Source organism: Zalophus californianus, chromosome 9, assembly GCF_009762305.2.
Source record: "Zalophus californianus isolate mZalCal1 chromosome 9, mZalCal1.pri.v2, whole genome shotgun sequence".
Lineage (NCBI taxonomy): Eukaryota > Metazoa > Chordata > Mammalia > Carnivora > Otariidae > Zalophus > Zalophus californianus.
Genome location: NC_045603.1, coordinates 9,767,277 through 9,789,267, shown reverse-complemented (window position 1 = coordinate 9,789,267; position 21,991 = coordinate 9,767,277). Strand labels below are relative to the sequence as shown.

Genomic DNA, 21,991 nt, shown 5'->3' with positions numbered 1-21,991 from the left:
GTTGCCCCATCCCAGCTGGGTTTTAGTGGAGAAGCCTGGGTTTCTGAAGTTCAGGGGTAAGTCTTTGGGGCATTGTTTTGGTTCAGAGTTCATTCTCTTTGTCTTCCCAAGAGCAGAGTCCCGGTGCCAGGGCCAGATAAAAAACTACACACGCCATGAATCCTGGGCATAATTTATTTTTTTTTTGCATAGGCATAAATTAGAATGTGGAGATAAAAAATTCAGAGCCAATAGTGCAGCATTTGTGACAGGAGAGCGGAAAACGAAACCTGGTTATCTGGGATGGGGCCACTGCCAGAGGACCAGAGGTGGCCTTGGGCCTCCTCTTCCTTCCAGCTTCCTCCCCTACGAGCCCATCTGGGGCTCAGCCCTGCTCCTGGGGCACCTGCCTCCACAGCAGCCCCTCGCGGCAGCTGGGTTACAAGGAACTGAAATCAGCCAGTGCCCCACAGAACGGGGCTAGGAATCAAGCCCAAAGCTTTTCAGTTAAAAATCAGACCTTGAAAAATATATACATAATACAGCAGGCCTGCTTGGGTCTAAAAGCCCTATCTCCCCGCTGCCCACCCCTGAATGCCACCCCCCATAGAAAATGAGCCAGAAAGGAAACAATCTGAGCAAGAACTTGAAAGAGTCCCAAGGGGGTAGCTGAGGATCAGGGCCCTTATAGTCAGGGGCCTGACTAGGATGGGGGCCCACAGTAGACAGACCTCTTCCCACCACGACACCTTGAATGTTACCATCATACTCATTGGACCATCCCGAGAGCCTAGGGAATACCCTGCTCCTCACCCTTTTAAGCTTACCCCAGTTGCTTATGGCCTCAAAAAACTGGTCTAGGCTCCCTTCACCCTGGGGGAATGTGACAAGCTTGCTCTGGGGCACAGGTAGGCCCTAGCAGGAACGGGGAGCAGAGTAGGCCCCGGTCCCAGCATCAGGAGAGAGAGAGAAAGCAACTAGCCCCAGCAGAGTGGGAATCCTACAGGTTGGCCCCCCGGGCCCTCAGAGGCTCATAGGAGCCAGACCCTCGAGGGCATGGGAAGCTCAAGGGCCCACTGTGACCCAGACCAAATACAGTGTAGTGAGGCCTTTGGGGGGCCTCATGGGTCAAGCTCCCTTAGGTTGATGGCACTAGACTTCTGGAAGAGCCCAGCTGCCCTGTACAAGGAGCTTCCTGACTGGGGCTCAATCCCAACCTGCACCACAAGCACTTTCCTCCCAGAGGACCTAACTTCCCTGCCTGTGGATGAGGGCAGCTCACTTGCCCCAGGTCCTCACTTATAGCCCACCCACGGCTTTGGCACCTGCTTCATTCACACACCTACCAACAGCAGCTCCCTAGGTGCCAGCCCCCATCCTGTTTAAGGGGCAGACAGGTTACACCCACCTTTGCTGGAACATGTCCACTCATTGCCTCTCTCCCTGTCTTTCAATCCCCCATGATATGCTACATATATACACCATCCCAAGAGGGGGAAGTAGACACCCCATGCCTGGCACAAGGAGGACAAAGAAAAGGGACACTGGAGCTTGCCGTCCACCTTGAGCTGTCCTGCTGCTAGGAAAGCCCTATATATTCTCAGCTCCATCGGGCCAGGGGTTCTTGCTCCTGGAAGTCCGTGCGCTGGTCAACATGTGGGGAAGTGGCAGGGTGCTGCTCTCCCATTCCCAGAGAAGGGGGCACGTGCTGAGGGGCTGGACTCCCAGCTGGCTGGCTGCAGTGCCGAAAAGGCCTAGTGGGTGGGTTCCCCATGCACCCGGAAGCGGTAGATGCAGGTGTACTCGGGATGGCCCCAGTTAGTCAAGATCCGTAGCTCTACCACCTGGTATGTGGCCATTTTAGTGTCCTGGGTAGAGAAAGAAGAGGTTAGGAGTGGCCAAGTCCTCAAACTTCACTGACAGGAGGGCAGGAAGGGAGACAGCCACCCCCAGGGTCAGATGCCCACCCCCCCCCCCCATCGACCTCTACAGAGAAGTGGGCTTCCAAGGTCCCGTCCTCAGACCATGAAGCAGTTTCCAGCCTATGAGCCAAGGAACTCCAGGGGCTTCAGAGGTCCTCCAGGGGCCAGTGACCCACAGCCACATCCAAACGGCCGTGTAGCTGAGGACCAGCGAAATTCATCCCAAACTGACAGATTCATAGGAGCTATTACTGTCAGTGGACAGAATTACCTTTGTGGAGGGTTTGATAGATGTTGACGCTGGAAAAGAATCCTTTTCCTCTGAATTAGGCAGAATTATTCTCTCTCAAGTTCTCATCAGGCCTCTGGTTCTCTTTGCTCAAAAAGCCACAATTTTTGAGTGAGCTTTCAGAGCAAATTTCCCCTGGTTTGATGCCAGTAGGCACAGTGCTTTCCTATTCTTCCTGTCTCCTTCTGGCCTTCCACACAGTCTCTTGTCCTCTACCTTCTCCTAAAGGCTCAGTCTGCACCCATCCCTGAGCACCCCACTGGCTCGGTTACCACCCTGGAGCTGACCGCTCAGTCTTTGTGTCTAGTTCCCCTGATCCCTCCACTGGGCCATCCCACAGGTGCCTCAGACTTGGTGGCCAACCCTCCCCCCCCCCCCATTAGCCTGCCTCTTGGCACCTCTGGAAGCCATCCCTTTCTTACCCCTTCCCCACTTCTGTCCAGCCTGACCCTTGGCCTCCCAACTGTGTATCCACCTCTCCCTCCTCACACCCTCTCTCTGCAGCCACTTCCTGACTGGTCTTGTCCCCTAGATTCATCATTTCCACATGGTCACAGTGATCTTACTACAAGGTATTGTCACTTCTCTGCCGAAAACATGGCAGTGCCCATCAGGGCCAAAAGTCTTTGGCCTGGTAGCCAGGCCTGCCTCTCTCCGGCCTCCCTTCCCGCCACTGTCCCTTTGCCACCTCATCCAATTCTTCACCCCTGGTATAGCTCTCAAGCCCCCTGCACAGCAGTCATCTGGGCTGCTTGTTAGAACATTGATTCCTGGGGCGCCTGGGTGGCTCAGTCGGTTAAGTAGCTGCCTTCGGATACAGGTCATGATCCCGGGGTCCTGGGATCGAGCCCTGCATTGGGTTCCCTGCTCAGTAGGGGAGTCTGTTTCTCCCTCTTCTTGCCCTACCCGCCCCACTCATGTGCACTCTCTCTCAAATAAAAAAATTTATTTAAGGTTTTATTTATTTATTTGACAAAGAGAGACACAGCTAGAGAGAGAATACAAGCAGGGAGAGTGGGAGAGGGAGAAGCAGGCTCCCCGTGGAGCAGGGAACCCGATGCAGGGGCTCGATCCCAGGACCCTGGGATCATGACCTGAGCCGAAGGCAGACACTTAACAACTGAGCCTCCCAGGCACCCTCAAATAAAATCTTTGGGAAAAAAAAAAAAGAACATTGATTCCTTAGGGCTGTTGGAACCTGGGAGCCTATCTCCTGGGGTGGAGACTGGGAATCTGCATATCTAACAAGGGCCTGGGAGACTGATGCCCACTCGGGTTGAGGCAAGCGCCCTCCCTGCGTGCCCTAGTCATGCTGCACCCCCTGAGGTCCAACTGGATCACCCTCAGACAACTGCCCTTTCTGGGCAGCCTTTTCCATGCTCCCTGTCTGGGATGGGACCCTCCCCTGTGCTGACATCTAGGTGGTGCCTCTCCTGTCCCACTGGGACAGCTGTCCCTGTTCCCTACCTTGAGCTCTTGGAAGGCAGGGGTTGCACTTTTTCTTGCCCTGAGCCCCCAGTGCCCGGCCCAGGGTAAGTGCTCAAACTGTCTGCTGAGTGGATGGGAAAGTGAGCGTGCCACGTCTGCTAGCATAGCAGAGTCCTGTACCTGAAAATAGAAGGTCTGAATGGGCTCCCCATCCTGGTCGTAGGTGAACTGGCCGAGAAGTGTCCCCTCTTGCTGTAGGTCTTCATCAAACCCCTGAAAAGAGAACAAGGGATGGAGAGAAGATCTTGCACTAGACAAGTGCCCCCGCCCCCCCCAGGGAGGAATGTTCTCCCTTCCTGTTCCCATACTGGTCCCTTCCCACACTAGCAGATCAGGCAGCAGCCTTACTGAGACTGTAGGGGGCCTGAGCCCTGGACCCGGTTTCTTCCAGTGCAGCCTAAGATACCTGGGACCGAGGTACCATTTCCCACCCTGCTGCTCTCTTCCAAATCTGCTCCTTTCTTCCCAGCCAAAGAACAGATGCCAGCTTTGTCCTCGGTAGAGCCTCACAGGGTCCTGTAGCCCTCCCTGGCCCCCCACAGGTACTCACAAAGATGGAGAAGTCCTTGGGGGCACTGGAGATGGTGCTGTTGGGCGACAAGGACTTGGGGACATGCTCTAAGGTGACAGCAGTGGGGCGGATGCGGGCAGAGAGGCGAACCACGGCAAAGCCCTGGGGCCCCTGGAAGGCCCAGCAGTTGCCTGGGTGCACATCTGGCTGGAGGGGAAGGAAGCTGGGTCAGCGTAGGGCTGGTGACAAAGATAGCCCACCCTGAGCACAGCTTTTGCTGACCCCAGGATGGGAGCCCCCAGCTGCACAGGTGACTGCTCGGGACCCCTGCCGCTGCCCTCTTTGGGTGCCTACCTGGAGAATGACTCGGGGTGACTGCGAGTGGTACCACAGGGGGATGCCGAAGAGGCTGAGGAGGGCCGTCTTGGTCTCGTAGGTCTCGGAACACCGGGTGCTGATAACACTAGCTCCTAAGACGGGAAAGCAAGGCAGTGTGGGCACCTGGAGCTGGACCCCAGCAGGGGAGGGAGGGTGTGCATCTCACCAGCCCAGGGAACCCAGGTGGGGGCGGCTATTGCCATGTCCTCTCTGAGGATGGAGGGCAGATGCCCCGGGCCTAGTCTGTGTACTTCCAACTATATCCAACTACAGAATAACTGTAAACGTCAGCCTCTCCCTGGCCAACAGTGGTGTTCAGTTCATCCAGACTTCCCCTAAGCTGCTTCACTTGCCTTCGTGGTGAGTGATGTGTGCTGATCTCAAGCTCCACTCGCCTAGCAACATGGCTGCCCCGGCTGATGCCAGAGGGCCGGCCAGCACGGGGACCTGGCCAGCAGCCGGACAAAGGCTCTGCAAAGGGGGGAGAGTGCACACACACCTCCTGATTCCAGAGCGTAGTCCACCATCCCTATGCGGTCCTCACTGTAGCGCTTCAGGGCCTGGTTTACAATGCGCTGCACCTGCTAAAAGAAGCACCCAGGGCGGCTGCCAGGAGAAGCAGACTTGTCCACCCTTGAGCCCCTACTACTAGGGGCCCCTCCTATCCTGCACCACACACTGGCATCCAGCCACACATGCCACTTCCCTAGGTGTCCCCCCGCCCCCACTCCCACCAGCCCCAAAGCCAACATCAGAGCCTCTCACATGTCCCTTAGGCCTTGGAACATAGCCGGAAGCCGGCAGTGTTGGGACTGTGCAGGTCTGTGGCTCCCCGGGAAGAGAACACCGTGTTGGGGGTGGGGCTGTTCCAGGGGCCACACAGTCCTTACCTCCTCTGTCACCCCAATCACACCTTCCTTCTGCAGCGTCAGCCCCAGGCTGGCCGCGGCCTCCCTCGCTGACTTGCCCTGCATCTCAGCCACGTGGGCAAGGATCTTGCTCTCCAGCTCCTGCAGCTGAGCTTGCATCTCTTCTCGCTGAAGGAGCCCCGTGCGGGTTCCTCCACCTCGGAGAAGGAACTGACTGACCCAGGCGGGGAACTGAGACTCCACCTGGGGACCGAAAAAAGGTCTCTGAGAGGCTCACAGGGAGTGTTGCTCTGGTGGCCCAGGCCAGGGCAGGGTGGGGCCTGGCTTGAGTAGAAGGGGTAGGGAAGGAGCACAAGCCTGGGAGGGGAGGGCCGGGCCAGCAAATCCTGCTAACCCACATGGAGGAAAGAGTTATGCTCAACCCTCCACGTTACTGAAAACAAAACCAGAAGAACTCCGGTCAAAGAAAGCCAACATCTGTGCCAGGTCCCAAGCAGGGGCCGGTGGGACAAACAGGCTCTTTGCCATATGGGCTCCTAGGACAGATGCCCTCAGAGGACAGGGTGTTCAGCAGGGGACTTGGGTGGTTCCAACTTACGTCATCCCTCACGGCCTGCAGCTGCTGGGGCAGGAGGCCCACTTGGTCTGCCACCGAGCTCTGCTTCAGGCTCAGGGCTGCCAGCTGGCCCTCCAGCCGCCCCAGCTCCTTCATGGAGTGCTCTCGGAAGGCCTCTTGGGTCATCCTACTCCGGGAGAGAGCAGAAAAGAGTAAGCCTTGGCTCTCTGGTGAGGGGTGAGGCCGTGCTGAGGAACACAAGAGGATCCCCTCGCTGGCTCTCAATAGAAATGTGTGCTCATCACCCGCAGGTGCACGCAAGGCCTACGCCTGGGGACCATGGCCCCGGCGCCTACGAACTGGTTTGCTTATCCCAAGGAATCCATTCTTACCCTGTTCCCTTTCTAACCCCAGGTCCATAATTCACTCTGCCTCAGCCTCTCCCCCCCCTCCACACATACGGATGTCTGGGGCAGGGGAAGGCAGCCTACATGAGTGTGTACAGAAAAAATGGCACGTCTACACCCAAACCCACAAATCCCAATTCTCCTGCAGTGCCTCCCATACCCAGCCTCTCTTGACAGGCTCTAAGCAGGTGTTCCTGAGCTAGGTTTCAGCCGTCCCCTCTCTGCTCTGGGGCTCTGCTCCCCAGGCCTGCCCGGGTGTGGGGGGAAGGGGCGGGGGAGGAGCAGGCCTAGGCCAGATGGCAGTGCCCATTACCTTTGCCACTCAGACTGCAGCTGCTGGAGTCGAGCCTCAGACTCCTGTCGTGGGAAGAAAGCACGGATAGAACAAATGCCAAGCTCGCAGCAACCGGTCTCCGGGAGCAGGATCTGTTCCCTTTGGAGTCTTTGTTTCACCACAGCCCCACCCCAGCAAACCTTAAACACCTCCTGGTCAGGGTCCTTACGAGAGTCTCCCTGCTGGCACACTTCGGCATTCATTCATTCATTCGCTCGGCATGTTATACTCAGCACAACAGACCTCCTGAAAGCCCCCCTGCCTCAAGCATGCCCCAGCGCATCCCTGCAAAGCATTCCAGAGCCTGTGGGTTTGGGCTCCGCAGAAGTCAGGGGACTATACCCCCACCCCATCTGGTGTCTAAGCAGGCCCTTCGGGAGAGCCATGCTGTCTCAGCCCAAGAGCAGATGCTGAACTGGATAAGGGCCCCACCGACCTGGGAAGCCTGGACAATTTTCTTAAAGAGGTCTTCAGAGTCTTGTTGATGCTCTGCTCTCAGGGTGACCAGTTCTTCCTATCAGACAGAGGAGAGAGGCTGAGGACTTTCCGGATTTACAGGCAGAGGGAACTTAGCCAGTACGGGGTCAGATGGGAACTTGAACCAGGCCTGACTGTGAACTTCAGCTCCTGGCCTTTCTTCTCCAGTGCTCCCTGGGAACATGCAAGACTCCCTGGATCTTACTGCACACCTCTTGTGCCAGGCACTCTACGGTCTCGCACGACTGGGTGGGGGTGCAAGAGCCTCCATTTTACAGGGAACTAAGGCTTAGAGAAGGTAACTGCCAAGTGACACACTGCTGTCTCTGTCATGTCAGGGTGTGCAGGGCCTTGCCCCTCCCCCCCGTACGCCCAACCACGCCACCCAAATGCCACTCCGCTCCCGCTCAGAGACCTGGATCCGAGTGGCGGTGTCCCTGCGGAAGTCCTCCTTCAGGGCAGCCTCACGGCGGCTCACCAGTCCCTCCAGAAGTGCCAGGGTGTCCTCCTGGCTCAGGCCCACGTGGCCGCCCCCGCCAGCGGCTCCCTGCCGCAACTCCAGCCGCTCCAGCCGCATAGCCTCCTTCTGCCAGTTGGAGGAAAATTCAGCAGCGAGAGCTTCCAGACGCCGCTCCAGAGAGTGGACCCGGGACAAGATGCGCTGCTCAGCCTGGTGGGGTGGGGTGGGGAGGGAAAAGCCACGGAGGTGAGTGACAGAGGCCGCTCTGTGCCCTGCAGGTAGGGGAGGACGCCAGCAGGGAGCCGGGGTGCCATAAGGCTGCTGACGTGTAGTGACCGTGCAGCACAGGACGCCGGACACACGAGGCCTGGAAGGGTCTGATCCCCAAGGAGGAGTGTGTGTGGGCCAGGTGAGCAGGGACATAGCGAGGAGGGAGCCGCAGGGGGCTGGGTGGCCTGCCGGGCTGACCCCAGCCCCCTTCCCTCTGCTACATGGGTGCGCATGCCGGAGAGCGAGGGGCCGAGGGGTTCAGCTGCTGACTTCAGCAGCTCCCACTAAGTCTGTCCAAGAGAACTAGGGCTAAAAGACAAAATAATTTGAAAAGGCTTTCTTTCTTCTCTTTAACTGGAGGGCCCACAGAGGAAATAGAAGTCATTTGGACTTGAGGGTTGCACCTGATAGCATGCTATGAATTTTTAGAAACCTGCTGGCTTAAAAACAAAAATCTTTGCCAAAAGAAGATATAATCTGTCAGCTGTCGGTTAAAGACAGGAACCTCCTAAGCGCGGAAGTTGCTTCTGATTTTTTAAAATTATTTTAAATAGGCCGTACATTTACAGGACTCAAAAAGCAAACAGAAGTTATTCTAACCTGTGTCCCTATCCACCTGGTGCTCTCAACCACCACCTGCTCCCAAACCAAGCAACAATTTTCATTCATGTCTTTATTCAAATGTAAGCAAGTACAAAGATATACTCCCCCTTTGCACAGAAAAGGTGGTCCTGAAATTGTATTTAACATCTTTACAAACGATTACAAAAAGGAAAGTTATAATGCCAAAATAGGTTATTATTTTATGAAATGACAACATGATGATCAGGAAAGTAATATCCACCAAAATAAATGGTTAAAAATGTGTTACCCAATTAGATTCAGCAAGATGCAAGCAAAATTCAAATATATTTAGGGAGTAAAGAATTTTAAATTTTCATTGTCACACGCACATATTCTGGTTATCTGGGCACTTGTCACCCCCACTGGACTGCAGGCTCCTTGAGGACACAGCCTGGGCTGCAAAACTGGCCCCCATTCTACCCTCCTCCCTGTATCTGCACCCTGCGCAGTGTGGCCTTGCAGGTGCTCCCATCAGGAGGTGGAGTCTGTGTCCCCCTCTTGGAATGTAGACTGGCTTTGAGACTGCCTTCGGCCTAGAATGTGGTGGAAGCGACAGTTCAGAATCTAGGCCTGATTTTGCTCTCATGGAACCATGGTCAGCTCCTATGAGAACAAGCTCAGGCTAGCCTGCTGGGCGAGAGAAGCAGGTGTGGTGCACAGCCAGCTGCAGACACACAAGGGAGCCCAGCCTAGACCAGCCGGTCCTTGCTTAGACCAGAGAAGCCACCCAGAGGAGCCCCAGACTCGTGAGCTAATCAAATGCCTGTAGTTTTAAGGCACTGATTTTAGGGGTGATTTACTTGTGGTAATTGGTAACTGACCAACATATCACCTTATTCGTAGAAGATGCTTAGTAAATATTTATGAAATTATATTACAAAGGAACAAAAGTAGACAAAACGATTGGTCTCATTCTTTTTCCTTCAGTTTTCTATGCTTAAGACAGCAACTAACTTTGGCACAGTTTGAAATCCTATTTAAGCACAAGCAAACTGCTCCCCCAGTACCTGCAGCCCAAACAGTAGAGGAAGGGGTGTCCTGGGAGACAAGGCAGTTTATCAGCAAGGACGGCACCTCTTCTCAGCCCTGTATGTAAGGTGTAAGGGCAGGGAAATCAACTACAAACACAGGCAGAGGGAGGACCTGCGACCCTCAGACCCTCACCTGGAAGTGGGAGGAGTCTCTGGACTCACACACGTCCTGCTGTCTGCCGCTGCTCCTCGCTGCCCACCAGGAAACCACCGCAGGGTGGAATGTCTGCAGCCCATACGGGTAGAAATACCAAGCGCCTGTACACAGAGGAGAGGGGGTTATCCAGGCCAGTGGCCACAAGCAGGAAGGCACAAGCTGCTGAAGCGGGCGGCCTAATCAACACGGGTTATTAGCAGCCTGTCTCATTCCCGTGAGCTGCGTTTCTTCTGGAAGAGATGGAGGGATGGTGGAATGGAGGTTCCCATCATTCTCTGAGGCGGTAACTTCCACCCGACAGTCCCAGAGTATATGCGTTCTCACATTCCTCAGGAACCCTCATCTTTCTCTGGATGGCAAAACTCAGAGAACATGGCTATGATAAGCGAGGGATGATCCAGGGGTAGAACCAGAGGCCACTCCCGAATGTCCATCAGAATCACCCAGGAAGCTTTTAAAAAATACCCAGTATCTGGCCCCACTCTCTAGAGCATGAATTCACTGGTCTGGGGGATCCTTCTGTAGGTGAGGTGAAAGATTTTCCTTACTTTAGAGAAAGAGTTGGGGGACGAGCAGAGGGAGAGGGAGAAGCAGACTCCATGCAGAGGCGCGGAGCCTGATGCAGGGCTTGATTCCACGAGCCCAAGATCATGACCTGAGCTGAAACCAAGAGTTGGATGCCCAACTGAGCCACCGCACTGTCCCTGGAGGTGAGCCTTTTTTTTTTTTTTTAAGATTTTATTTATGTATTTGACAGAGACAGCGAGAGAGGGAACACAAGCAGGGGGAGTGGGACAGGGAGAAGCAGGCTCCCCCCCCGCCCCCGCCAAGGAGGGAGCCCAATGAGGGGCTCGATCCCAGCACCCTGGGATCATGACCTGAGCCGAAGGCAGACGCTTAACGACTGAGCCACCCAGGCGCCCCCTTGTGGGCGAGTCTTAAAAGCTCCTCAGGAGGGGCACCTGGGTGGCTCAGTTGGTTAAGTGTCTGACTCTTGATCTCAGGGTCATGAGTTCAAGCCCAGCATTGGGCTCCATGCTGGGCAAGGAGCCTACTTATGTAAAAAAAAACAAGCTCCCCAGGTAACTCTCATGGACTACTGTGATTGAGAATCACTAAAACAAGACACCTGCTAAGAGAGGGCACTACAGCTACAGTGACACTTGCATCTTGCTTTAGGGGTCATCTGCTTGCCATGTGTTTACTCCTGAGCTGTGCACATGCATGTGTGTGTGGGGGTGGTGAGGACACCTGAAAAGCTGCATGCGTCTCCATCCGGGTAGGACCACACATGCCACTCAGTCATTGGCTGGGAGCAAGCGCAGCGGGAATCACACGCCCACCAGGCTTTCAGTCAGTCCCTCTGGACGCGCCTCACTTCCTGCACTCCCGTCCCGGAGCGGGCCACTGCCCCCGCCTTTCAGACTCTCCACACGCATCTCTTCGTGAGAGATGCCGCTGGGACATCAGCTCCAACAACCCCACAAGGCTGTGGTGAAACTCAAATTATCGGAGGTAACTCATGAACAAAGCACTATACAATTGTAAAGGATCATTATTATTTTAAGGGTGATGCCCAGTTTCCACTGGACATGAACAAGCTGTTCCTGTACAGGAAACAAAAAGGAAATCAACACTTGGAAAAATTTTCTATCTTGCTATTCGATAAATACAAGTTGAGTAGATGCTAAACCTATAAAACCAACTCTAGGGGTGCCTGGGTGGCTCAGCCCGTTAAGCATCTGCCTTCGGCTTAGGTTATGATCTCAGGGTCCTGGGATCGAGCCCCACACTGGGCTCCCTGCTCATCAGGGAGTCTGCGTGGCCCTCTCCTCCCCACTCGATCTGTGTGTGTGTCTCTCTCTCAAATAAATAAATAAAAACTTTAAAAAATCAACTCTAAAAAAAAAAATAAAGCATGGTCTCTATCAATTAATTGTAGATTGGTACAATCATTAAAACAGGCTGGGGGCCATAGAGGCAACTCCTATGGAATTGTGAGACTCCTATGATACTGTCAGATTACAAGCTGAACACAAAATATATACACACATTATTACAACTATGTAAAACACACAAAATAGTCCTAGGATAGAGACTGGAACAATGTCAATCAAGCACCTTATAAATGAGCTATATTAGTATAAAAGAGCATGCTTCTCTTTACTACTTTATTGTTTCGATCTCAAAGATAGTTAAAGATTGAACTTGACGTCGTAAGAAGAATTCACTCACCCAGACGACGTCCTGCTTTCAAATGGAGGGAAAAGGACTACTAATAACAGTGTCAAGATCCTGGCTTTTACCCCAGTGCTCCTGTACTAGGGCATGTCCTGAGCCAGGTGGCTCCAAGAATGCCCTAGACATGCCAGGCAGTCCAGAGCAGCTCCCCAAACAGGACCAGGTCAGTGGACTGGGGCATATCCCCTTTCACCCACTGGGCGCCCTGAGAATGCCGCATGGGTCAGTGAGGACCCAGGAGAGCCAGACAGGACTGGCCTGGGGCTTGGGAGCTGCCCAGGCTCAGTCTGATCCCACTCATCCTGCCTCCTTCCCTTTCCTGGAGATCATCACAGTCCCTCTGGTTTTCACATTTCTGCTCAGCGCCAGCCCCCACCCACACCCTGCCCCGCCCCTCTGGCGCGCCAGCGCCATTTCAGCCAGGCATGCTCATCCCACCCCTCCCCTGCAGCCCCAGGCAAGCTCACCGTAGGTCAGGCCGGTCACGAGCAGCAGCAGCGAGAGGAACCACAGGAATGTCTTCACAGACGAGAAGCGCCTGGACCACAGGAGGGGACGGGGGGGGGGGGGGGGGGGGGGCGGCGTCAGCGTCAAGAGGGCGTTTGGGCCTCTTTATCCCCACGGGGAGTCTGCAGAGGCTTTTCCTGAGTGCTACACTAGAGTTGGAGGGGGTTGCCCGGAAGTGTCTCATCTCCCCAGGGCCGGATTGGACACTTTAGAGCTTTACCTGCAGGTCTTGGAATAATGGGGAGAATTCGGACTCTCTGAATTTTATTGATGTTATTTAAAAAAACATGGGGTCTTGAAAAACCTGAAATTTTCATATACAGAGATCCTCTAAGCAAGCAATTCTAGGAAAAAAAAAATACAGAACTCCTTAAACAATGTTTTCTTTTAGAAAAATGAGGAACCTTCTTCTGGTGACACAGATCCATCCTTGCCCCTCTCAGCACAGCCGGCCGACCAGCCAGCCAGGACTACAGCTGTAGGAGGACCCGGACTTCCTGGCTCAGTCTTCTTTCCTGGCTCTGCTGGCTCAGGGACTTGGGAAATAAACCCACAGCATCCTCACACAGCACCTATTCCTGGCTTCTGAACACACCTCGGAGAACACTGGGTTCTAGACTGCCACGGGGCCAAGAGGGAAACTGAACTTTCTTGGCAACACCACTTGTTGGCCGGAGCCTAAAACCTGACCAGCAGGAGGAAGGCCAGGCTCGGCAGATACAGAAGTGGCCAGACGGGGCTGGCATTTAGCAGGAAGAATCTAAGAAACAGGAACCCGTAATTCCAGAATACTCCCTGAAGCGAGCTATTGGTCTGGAAAACACCTGACTCAGTCCCATCATCTGTCAGGCAAAGAAGGGCTCTGGGGAGTCCGCTCCCTGCTCGCTGATAAAAGCCACCCGTAAACTGGGACGACCACCTTCAGAGAGATGACATCCAGGGGTTTAGGAGCTTTATGGGTCCCTTCCGTCCCAGGGCTTCCGGATTCATTGTCAAAGTGGGGGTCTCACTCACCTGGTTAAGACGAAGACATCGAGAAGAGAGGCAGCTGTCGTCAGGCGATACCAGGTGGTGCCAACCCACCAGTAGAGGAGGCCAAAGAGCCGGCCTACGAGAGGGACCAGCAAGGCCTAAGTGTCACCCTGAGCCAGAGGCCTGCAGGTCATGGTTCAGAGCACCGCTCTGTCCACCTGCCGCCCTCTCTGCCCCCACCCCACCCCCACCCCTGAGCTGCCAGAGCACCTCTGTCCCGTCTGAGGCCACCCCGTTCCTCCGATCCCACCTGCCTAGTCTGCCAACGCCCTCCACCCGGCTCCGCAGCTGCTCCTGCCCCTCCTGCCCCTCCACCCGAGGATGCTAGAGTGTTACTATGGCTCCTGGTCTCCAGTGATTATTCTAGAACGAGCTTTCCCTGATGGTGCTATGGTCTCTCAGTGGGCTGCCCAACCACGGGGAGAAGCGGGGAGAAGGGACTGCTGTAGAGAATGGAAATAATCATGCACAGAATAGCCAGGACCCACCTGGAGAAGTGACAAGCGTCCAGAAACAAGAGGCTGCCCAGGAGACGGCGTTCCTTAACTGTGAACCTGAATCACGGTGGTCAGTCTCCGAGTATCCTGCAGGGACAGAGAGGCCACATTCAGTCTGTCCTCACTTTTACGGGCCCAGGGATACGGAGACTGCCTATTAGTTGTCTCCTTTAGACTGTGAGCTGAGACCACCTATCATTCTCCTTTGCACCCCCAGAGCATCGCACAGGCTGGCCCCCAGCAGGTCAGTAAACATCGGTGAAAGGAATGAAGCGGTAGGTTTCTGACATTTTATTTCCTTTGAGCTTCTCATCTGCATCCCTCTCCTCGCCAGCAGTCCTTCAAACCATCGTTCAGAACGAGACTAAAGGGGTCAAGCCCCTCCTCTGTGTGAAGCCCCATGTCAAGTATTGGCTGGAAACAAGTCAAACACAATGGAGTTGACCACAGGCTGCTCAGACTGATGGGGACAGGGCAGTCACGGTGTGTTAATGGCCCCCCCGGCCCGGGTTCAGGGTGCCGTGGTGGCACGGGGGGTGGGGGGGGGTGGGGATGCACGGCTGGTCTGTGGAGAGGCCTGTCGGATACTGTGATCTCTCAGGCGGTCAGGGGGCACATTCCCTGGGCCTCCCCCGTCACCCGCCCCAGCAGTCCCGGGAGCTGCCGGAGTGTATCCCCGAGGTGTCACCTACCTGCGAAGTCATCCTCAGAAGAGTAGCCCGAGGAAGAGCCCAGGAAGTCCTCGGAGCTCTTCTTCTCAGCAAGCCCGTTGAGTTTGCTGCTCTCCGTGCCACCCGTGCCCCTCCTCCTCCTCCCCCGCAAGTCCTCACCTGCGGAAGAAAGAACGCGGGGTCCTCTGGGAGCCGAGAGCTACTCCCAGGAGGCTATGCCACACGGCCTCATGGGGACACCTTGAGGAGCATCTCTGATGGACAGATGGGACTGCCCTTCGCTTCTCCCGAGCTCCCTGGGTCCACAGGAGGGTCTCTGGGCCTGGAGCAGCTCCGTGACCACTTCGTTGTCTGATGTGGCCTGCGAGTTCAGACACTCGGCTCCCCTTCTAAGGGTTTCTGAAGATGGGGAGCCCCTCCTCTGGCCCAGCAGTGCTCAGGAAACCACTCAGGGGGAGATTGTGGACCTTAAGTTTCCACTGGAAGCAAAGAAAGCAAAGCCCCAGGCCAAAGGTCTCAGATACTCACTCCAGTAGGAGTCACTATGCAGGTGGTCGTCGAGGATGGAGCTCCTAGCCAGGGAGGAGGCCCGGGGGCTGCCAAAGTAGGACTCCCTGACCACTGACTCGCTGTAGTAGGAGGTGTGTGCATCGGAGGAGGGGCCCAGCTGGGGCGCTGGGGAGAGGCGCTTCATGTTGCTGGATTTCCTCTTCAAGGTCCTGCGGGAGGTCAGCCAGGCAGGGAGAGGCCGGGAACAGGCAGGTGAGCCCAGCCAGGAATAGGGAAGCAAGCCGCTCTGCCCGCCTCTAGTGAGTGGGTCAGCCCTGTTGCTAGGCAACCAACAGCTTCCTGGCTCCTGCCGGTGCTAACCACAGGTGCTTTCTTGACTCCCATTAGCTCTAAATCTCACCAGCAGTTAAGTGATGGAGTCAGGATTCAAATCCAGGTCCCTAACTTTAAAGCCAAAGTTTCTTCTCGTGCTTCCTAAAGCAGTAGCCATTTCTACGACCCACTGAAAGCCCGGACCAACCCGACCTGGCCTCCTAGGACTAGCCAAAGCCTCGCGAGCTACTCTCTGGGCCTCGTATCTGCCAGCCGGGCAGGATGAGGCGGGCACCTGCTTCAGCTCATTTGCTCTGCCCCTCAGACTTGGTCCTCCCCTGGGCGGCTTCGCTGGCCGGGCTGAAGCCCTACAGACAGCACACATGGGTCGGGGGCGGAGGGTCAGAAGGGCACACCTATCCATAGCAGAAGGGGCTCCTGTGAACCCCACTTGCACTTTTGGGGGTTCTGGCCTGGCTTGTTCTTGAAGCTGCCTCTCCCCACGGCCTGTCCTCTGAACATGAGGACAACAGCCTGGCCTGCAACAGGGGGCGAAGAAGCGGCAGTGCTGGGTCCTGGCATCCTCAAAGGTGTGAAGGTTCCCCCTCGACCGGATGGGCATCTGATCTCTGCCCGCTGAGGTGGCAACAGGAAGACCTGCCCGAGCTCTCCGCAATCCACGGGAATCCCCTACCTGAGAGGACTGTCTTTGAACAGGGTGCTCTGGCTCCCCATCACCGAACTCCCTCCACTGCTGCTGCCGCCATCATCGTCACCCTGCGAGTAGCGCGTGAGGCGCTGGCTTCGGCGGGACATGACGAGGTAGGATGGGGACCCTCCCCCTGGAGAGACTCTTGGGAGAGAAAGGAGGACATGTGAGGCCTGCGGTTGTTCTCAGCTCCTCCCTGGGGACCTGGCTCCCAGGGAACAGTCCACCCCCTGTGCATTCAACCCAGCCTGAGAGGTGGGGACATGGGGCATTTATTAGGCATCTGCCGGCATCCACCCTGCTGCGGTCCCTGCCCAGCCTCGGGCTCACTTAGTACGCAGGTGGCCTCTCTGGGTGCTTTCCACAGGCTTTTCTAGTTTTCAGTTAACCTGACACTGAGCTGCCTGAGAGGCAGACCTGGACCTTCTGCAACCTTCGGCACGTAGCAGAGCACGTCGAACATGACAGGCACCCGACAGATGCTAACTGGATGCCTCTGATCGCTGCTGCCTCGCCCAGACGCTCCAGTCCAGCCGTCCCACCATGCTGCCCTCCCCCTAGAGCTGTGTGTGCGCTCGTTCCAACTGTTTCTCTTCGAGGGGACACGCTTTCTCTTCCTTGTGGTTATACTCATTGACTCAAGGCGCCAATCCAACTTGGACTGGAGAAAACCTTTTTCCTGGTAAGCCCCACCTCCATCCTGAAGGGGTCTGCATGCTGTGTCCCCTCAGTGATTAGCGTGCAGCAGCAGCAGTGCATCCTGGTAGGATGGTGATGGTGAGGACAGAATGCTGTGTTAAATGCCTCCTAGGTAACTGGCTCCTTACACAGCCATCTCTGATCCTTGTGAACATGGGAAGTACCATTCCTGCCACTGTACAAGGGAGGACCCTGGCACACGGAGGTGATGGGTGACCTTGCCCACAGTCACCTAGCCTATGAATGACAGACTCAGGATTTGAGCGTAGATCTGACAGGTATAGGATTTCGGTGAATCTCTGCCGGAGGGAACAAGTCAGCACATGCAGTGGGGAATCAAGGCTCTGGGAAATTGATATCGAGGACTCAAAGGAGGCCAAGGTGAGGAGACCGGGCAAAAGACAGCGTTTGATAACCAGAGGAGGATTAATAAGCCTTCCAAATATAAAAACCCAAATTCAAAATCTCAGATGACCAATGTGAGGAGTCTCAACGTGGTGCCTTTGCCTGCCCATGTTACAAAGTCTTTGTTACACTTAGACCCACTCAAGAGTCCCCAGTACTTTTGACTTATTATCACTTCTAATATTCCTGGGTGATCCTTACACTGTTAGGTCCCTATGCTGTACAAAGAGCAGAGACTCCAATATTTCCCAACTCAAGGCTGTGGAAACCAGAAGTTCTGGTTAGTCCAGCTGGAAAAATCTAGAAAGTCCTCTTCTGAAAAACAAGCAGCCTCATGTCTTGGTCTTATTGGCGTCTTCCCAGGTAGGATGCCCACCTAGCATCCCTCCGTGGTTTTAGGCCGGTGTTGGTAAAGGGACCAATTGGTAGTAGCCAAAGCAGGAAGTTGGCCTGGGTCCTTTTCTATATTCCACTCCTTATAAGGTAATTCCACCCCCTCGACTGCCCTCCCCACCTGAAAGCTCCAGATGCCCATACAGGCTCCTCCTCTTAACCCCTGCCTGCTGAAGGGAAGGAAGCCTTCACCCTGGGGCAGAAACAAAACAATGTTTCTGCCAACTCAAGCCGCTCTTGGCAAGAATATAAATATTCAGACGGAGGTGTGGGGGGTGGGGGGTGGGAGGGGGTGGTGAAAACTGTCAGCAGCCCCCTCCTCCGCCCTCCCAGTCTTTCCTGTAGTCCTGGTATCACGAAACGGTTTGCAACTGAGTCTGGGTTCAGAAGATGAGAAAGGTCAAGGCCTGAATCCTCCAAAACAAAACAAGAGCCTCTAGGAGCTCAAATCTTTTGCATATCAGAATAGACCCCACCCTCACCAACACACACACACTAGTAAAGAAACCCTCAAACACAACATCCCTCCCCACTTCTGGGCCGAACCACATCCTTTTCTCAACTCCACCTTCCCCCACACCCCCCTCCACAAACTTATATGGCCGTAACCAGCCAGTCTTCAGACTTAACCTAGATCTCGGCCGTCTTCCACGGGGCGTTTTCACACTACTTTCCCTCGTGGGACCTGTAAAACGCTCCAGGTGCTAACTCCCTTCTCCCCTCATTTTCTCTCCGGGCTGAACCTGCAGACATTTGATTTTTTTTTTTTTTTTTTTTTTTTTTTTTAACCAACCACGCGCCTTCCCTGCCACTCTGTTCTAAGTCACCCTCCGGCCTCCTATGTGTTTGGTTTCTTTTTTTAAAGAACGGAACAAAATGGGCCTTCCTCCTATTCCCAGAGTCTGACAGGCAGAGGCAGGGAACTGCCTGTCCCTGGAAACTGCCTGCCTGGCACGAAAACAGGCACTGCCCTGGGCCGGTCTGAGGTGGCCCGGCTCTCGCTCCCCTCCTCTCGGGGAGGTCGTGCCCGGGGAAGTCCCGCCTGGAGACATCCGCCCTCGGAGCTGGCCAGTGGGCGGGCTGCGGAGATGAGTCAGGGCGGCTGGCCCCCCTGCACGGCGCTGGCCCTTTCCGACCGGCCCAGGGGCGTGCGCCGGGCGGGGCGGGAGCCCGGCCCAGCTTGGCCCGGAGTGGAAGAACCAGGCCTGGGCAGCTCGGCCCTGGCCGGAGCGGGCCGACGATGACCCCGGAGTCGGCGGCCCGCGGGGAGGCGGGCGAGGCCGGCCCACATACCCTTGCCCGGCACGTCCACCCGCCCGAGGCCCACGGCCGGCGGTTACCTGCTGCTGCCGCGGCTGCTCCGTGCGGGGCCGGGGGCGTCCGAGGCCCGCTGCGCCGCCCGGGCGCGCCCCCTTCCCGCGTCGGAATCCCGCGAGCGGTGCTCGGTGAGGGGCCCGGGGCGCGCGGGCAGCGGCGGCGCGGGACGAGGCCAGCGGGCGGGACGGCGCGGCAGACAATGCGACCCGCGCACAATCGCGCTGCGCGAGTGGGGCCGGCCGGCGCGCGCGTGGCCGAGTGTGTATGTGTGCGCCTGCCAATCAGCGCTGACAGGCCGCGGCCCATTGGCCAGGCCCCGCCCGCGTCACCGCCCACTGCCACCGCCCATTGGGCGGTTTGAACACAAAGGCCCCGGTTGCTCCGCCCACCGCGTGGGCCGTGGAGGGGGTGGCCCGGCGCGCCTTGCCCCGAGTCCGCGCGTGGGAGGCGCGGGGGCGGCGGCTGGCCGCTGGAGGACGCTGCTGGAGCCGGCAGGTGGGGGCCCGGTCGGGCCTGACTGCGCACTTGACTCCCGGTCTGGCGGCTCAAAACAACCTGATCCGGCTCCGAGCGCGGCCTCGTGCGCCTCACCCCACCCGTGGCCTTCCGGCCGGGGCGTCCCAGCGTCCCGCAAGCCGACTCCGCAGGGAGTCGGGGTGCTGGGGCCTTAAAGGCATCGGGTGACTGGGGAGACACAGCCTCTCTGAGGATGGCCCAAGGAAGTGGGGAGCAAGGAGAGTAGAAGACCCCTGACCTCAGGCCCACCTGGAGGGGTAGCGATAGTTAGCCCTTAGTGGATTGTTAGTGGATTGTTGAAGGCTTGCTAAACGCCTGGCGCATGCGTAATTGTCCTTTTAGCCAGGCATTTCTACAACCATTTTAGAGATTAGGAAATAGGTTCATAGAGGTTTTAAGGGATTTGCTTAAAGTCACAGCTAGAAAGAGGCAGAATTGAGATTAGGAGATTCTCTTCACGTCCAAGTCTGATTTTTCCGCTTTAGGGTTGATTTTGGGATTCCAGACATGGCAGGAGGCTCGGGCACTTCCCAGTCTGCTCCCAGGGCCCCCAAGTTTCACTGCAGAAGTTTTTCTCCAGTTTTTTGTTTGTTTGTTTGTTTGTTTTTTTAGTTTTTCTCCAGTTTAAGGAGGGAGTTTGCTACATTTGATACCGAGAAGGCAAGGCTGGTTACCTCTTCCTCTCCCTCACTCAGATTCGTGTGATAGATAGATACTGAGCGGGTCAAATGCTGCCAGACTCCAGCAGCCCGCCTCCCGCCAAATTTACAGATGCAGCAAGTGCACAGCTCGGGAGGAGTCATTTCCTGTGCAAGTTCTTCTAAGGGTAACTGTGGTTATTTCACTATTAAAGAAAGCACCAAGAGGAAGAGACAAATTACAAAATTACTGAGACAGGACAGGAAGGTGCGGGGCGGTGGGGGGGTTAGTGAAGCCCTTGGGCTAACAACTTAGCACTCCAGACAAAAACCACCCGGCCTTCCTGGACCTCTACTGCTCCCCCTGGAAAAGAGGGGGGCCTCACCTGCGCTTGCAGCATCCTGAAGACAAGGGTTAGACCCTGAGGACAGGGCTGGCTCTCCAGGACCTCGCGTAGGGCCTGGCTCACTATCTGCTGACGGTGGAATGAGTGAAATGAGAACGCAAGTCAGATGTAGGGCCAGCTTCCCAGGGGCCTCTCTTGACACCTTCTCCCCTGGGCACTTAATTCCCCGGTCCTGTCCTTGTCAGTTCCAGCCGAGAGTGTCCGTATCTCACCATCTCCCCTGCAGGCCTGTTTCACTCTCCGAGGATCTCAGCAGAAGGACCCTTTCCTGGGGCATGCCTTCTGCCGGCTGGAGGCAGGTCCCTCCTAAACCGTGTTGCCTCTGGGGGCCCCGAGAAGGTGGATAATGTCCCCAAGGATATTAGGTCCTAATCCCTGGAAACTGTGCATGTGAGTGAAAGCGGCAAAAACTTTGCAGACGCCATTAAATGAAGGACTTTGAGAAAGGGAGATTATCTTGCATTATTAAGGTGGCCCTACATGTAATTACAAGTGTTCTTTAAGAGAGAGGGAGAGGAGAAGAGGAGAGGGCAGCAGGACCCCGCAGGCAGAGATTGGTGCGATGGTGTCATGGGGCGCACGATGCTGGCTGCTCCCAGAAGCTGGAAGAGGCAAGGACCCCGTTCTCCTCTAAAGCCTCGGGAGGGAGCACGGCTTTGCTGACACCTGGATTTCAGGTCCAGTGATTTTGATTTCAGACTTCTGGTCTTCTGAACTGTGAGAGAATACGGTTCTGTTGCTTATGTCCCTAAATTTGTGCCGACTTGTTACCACAGCCACAGGAAAGTAGTGAGAGCCGGGAGAAATTCTTGGCTTCGCTGTTCGGGTGTCTCGTGTTTGTGCCGTGCCGCCCATCACACGCAGACCCGTCTCCCCCTCTCTCGGCCCCTCACCTATCTCCCCCGGCTCCCTCAGGACCTCTCACCCCCTCGGGGCTCTTCCCTGCGTGGCTGCCGTTCATGTGGCCAGTCTTCTCTGGGCCTCCACCCCATTCTTGCTCCTCCTTTTCTCCTCATCATTTCATACCCAGCGGCGGGGCAGGAGGCGGACCGCTTCGTCCCCTGGAACAAGATCTCAGTGGCTGACCATGCAGCCCCTGCAGTGGGGGCCACGTGATGGCTTTCTTTGTCACCAGGCACTTTTGCCTTGGCAGCCCCCTTCCTTTATAAAAAAAAAATACATATATATATTTAAACATATATGTTAGGACCACGCTGGCAGAAAGATGACTGCAATCTAGGCTTGATTCATTCGTAAATATTTACTATTATGATTATACGGAGTTTTTCTTCTGATGTTAAAAGGATGAAAATGAAACCATTTCCATATCGTGGGCCCTGGGCGCCCTGCCTGCTCTGCTGGAGATGCTGAGGAACGGACAGCTC

At 55.7% G+C, this 21,991-nt stretch overlaps 1 protein-coding gene across 1 annotated transcript; it reads right to left on the bottom strand.

Moving 5' to 3' along the window:
• Positions 1-156: 156 nt before the first annotated feature.
• SUN2 (Sad1 and UNC84 domain containing 2) lies at positions 157-19,292 on the bottom strand. Its single transcript, XM_027593566.2, has 18 exons — positions 19,069-19,292; positions 16,217-16,375; positions 15,229-15,419; positions 14,722-14,859; positions 14,021-14,116; positions 13,515-13,608; positions 12,461-12,531; positions 9,729-9,853; positions 7,626-7,880; positions 7,170-7,247; positions 6,713-6,756; positions 6,035-6,179; positions 5,458-5,679; positions 5,067-5,151; positions 4,544-4,659; positions 4,229-4,396; positions 3,799-3,891; positions 157-1,847 (listed from the first exon to the last, which is right to left on the bottom strand). The coding sequence occupies exons 2-18, from the start codon at positions 16,336-16,338 to the stop codon at positions 1,734-1,736; spliced, it is 2,157 nt and encodes a 718-aa protein (XP_027449367.1). The 5' UTR covers positions 16,339-16,375; positions 19,069-19,292; the 3' UTR covers positions 157-1,733.
• Positions 19,293-21,991: the final 2,699 nt, after the last annotated feature.

Excerpts from the sequence above, each read along its gene's own strand:
- SUN2 (XM_027593566.2), bottom strand. The coding sequence starts at position 16,338 with ATGTCCCGCCGAAGCCAGCGCCTCACGCGCTACTCGCAGGGTGACGAT. Across the intron at positions 14,860-15,228 it reads GCATAGTGACTCCTACTGGA|GTGAGGACTTGCGGGGGAGG; the intron begins GTGAGTATCTGA and ends TTTCTTCCGCAG. Across the intron at positions 13,609-14,020 it reads GACGCTTGTCACTTCTCCAG|GCCGGCTCTTTGGCCTCCTC; the intron begins GTGGGTCCTGGC and ends TCCCTCTCGTAG.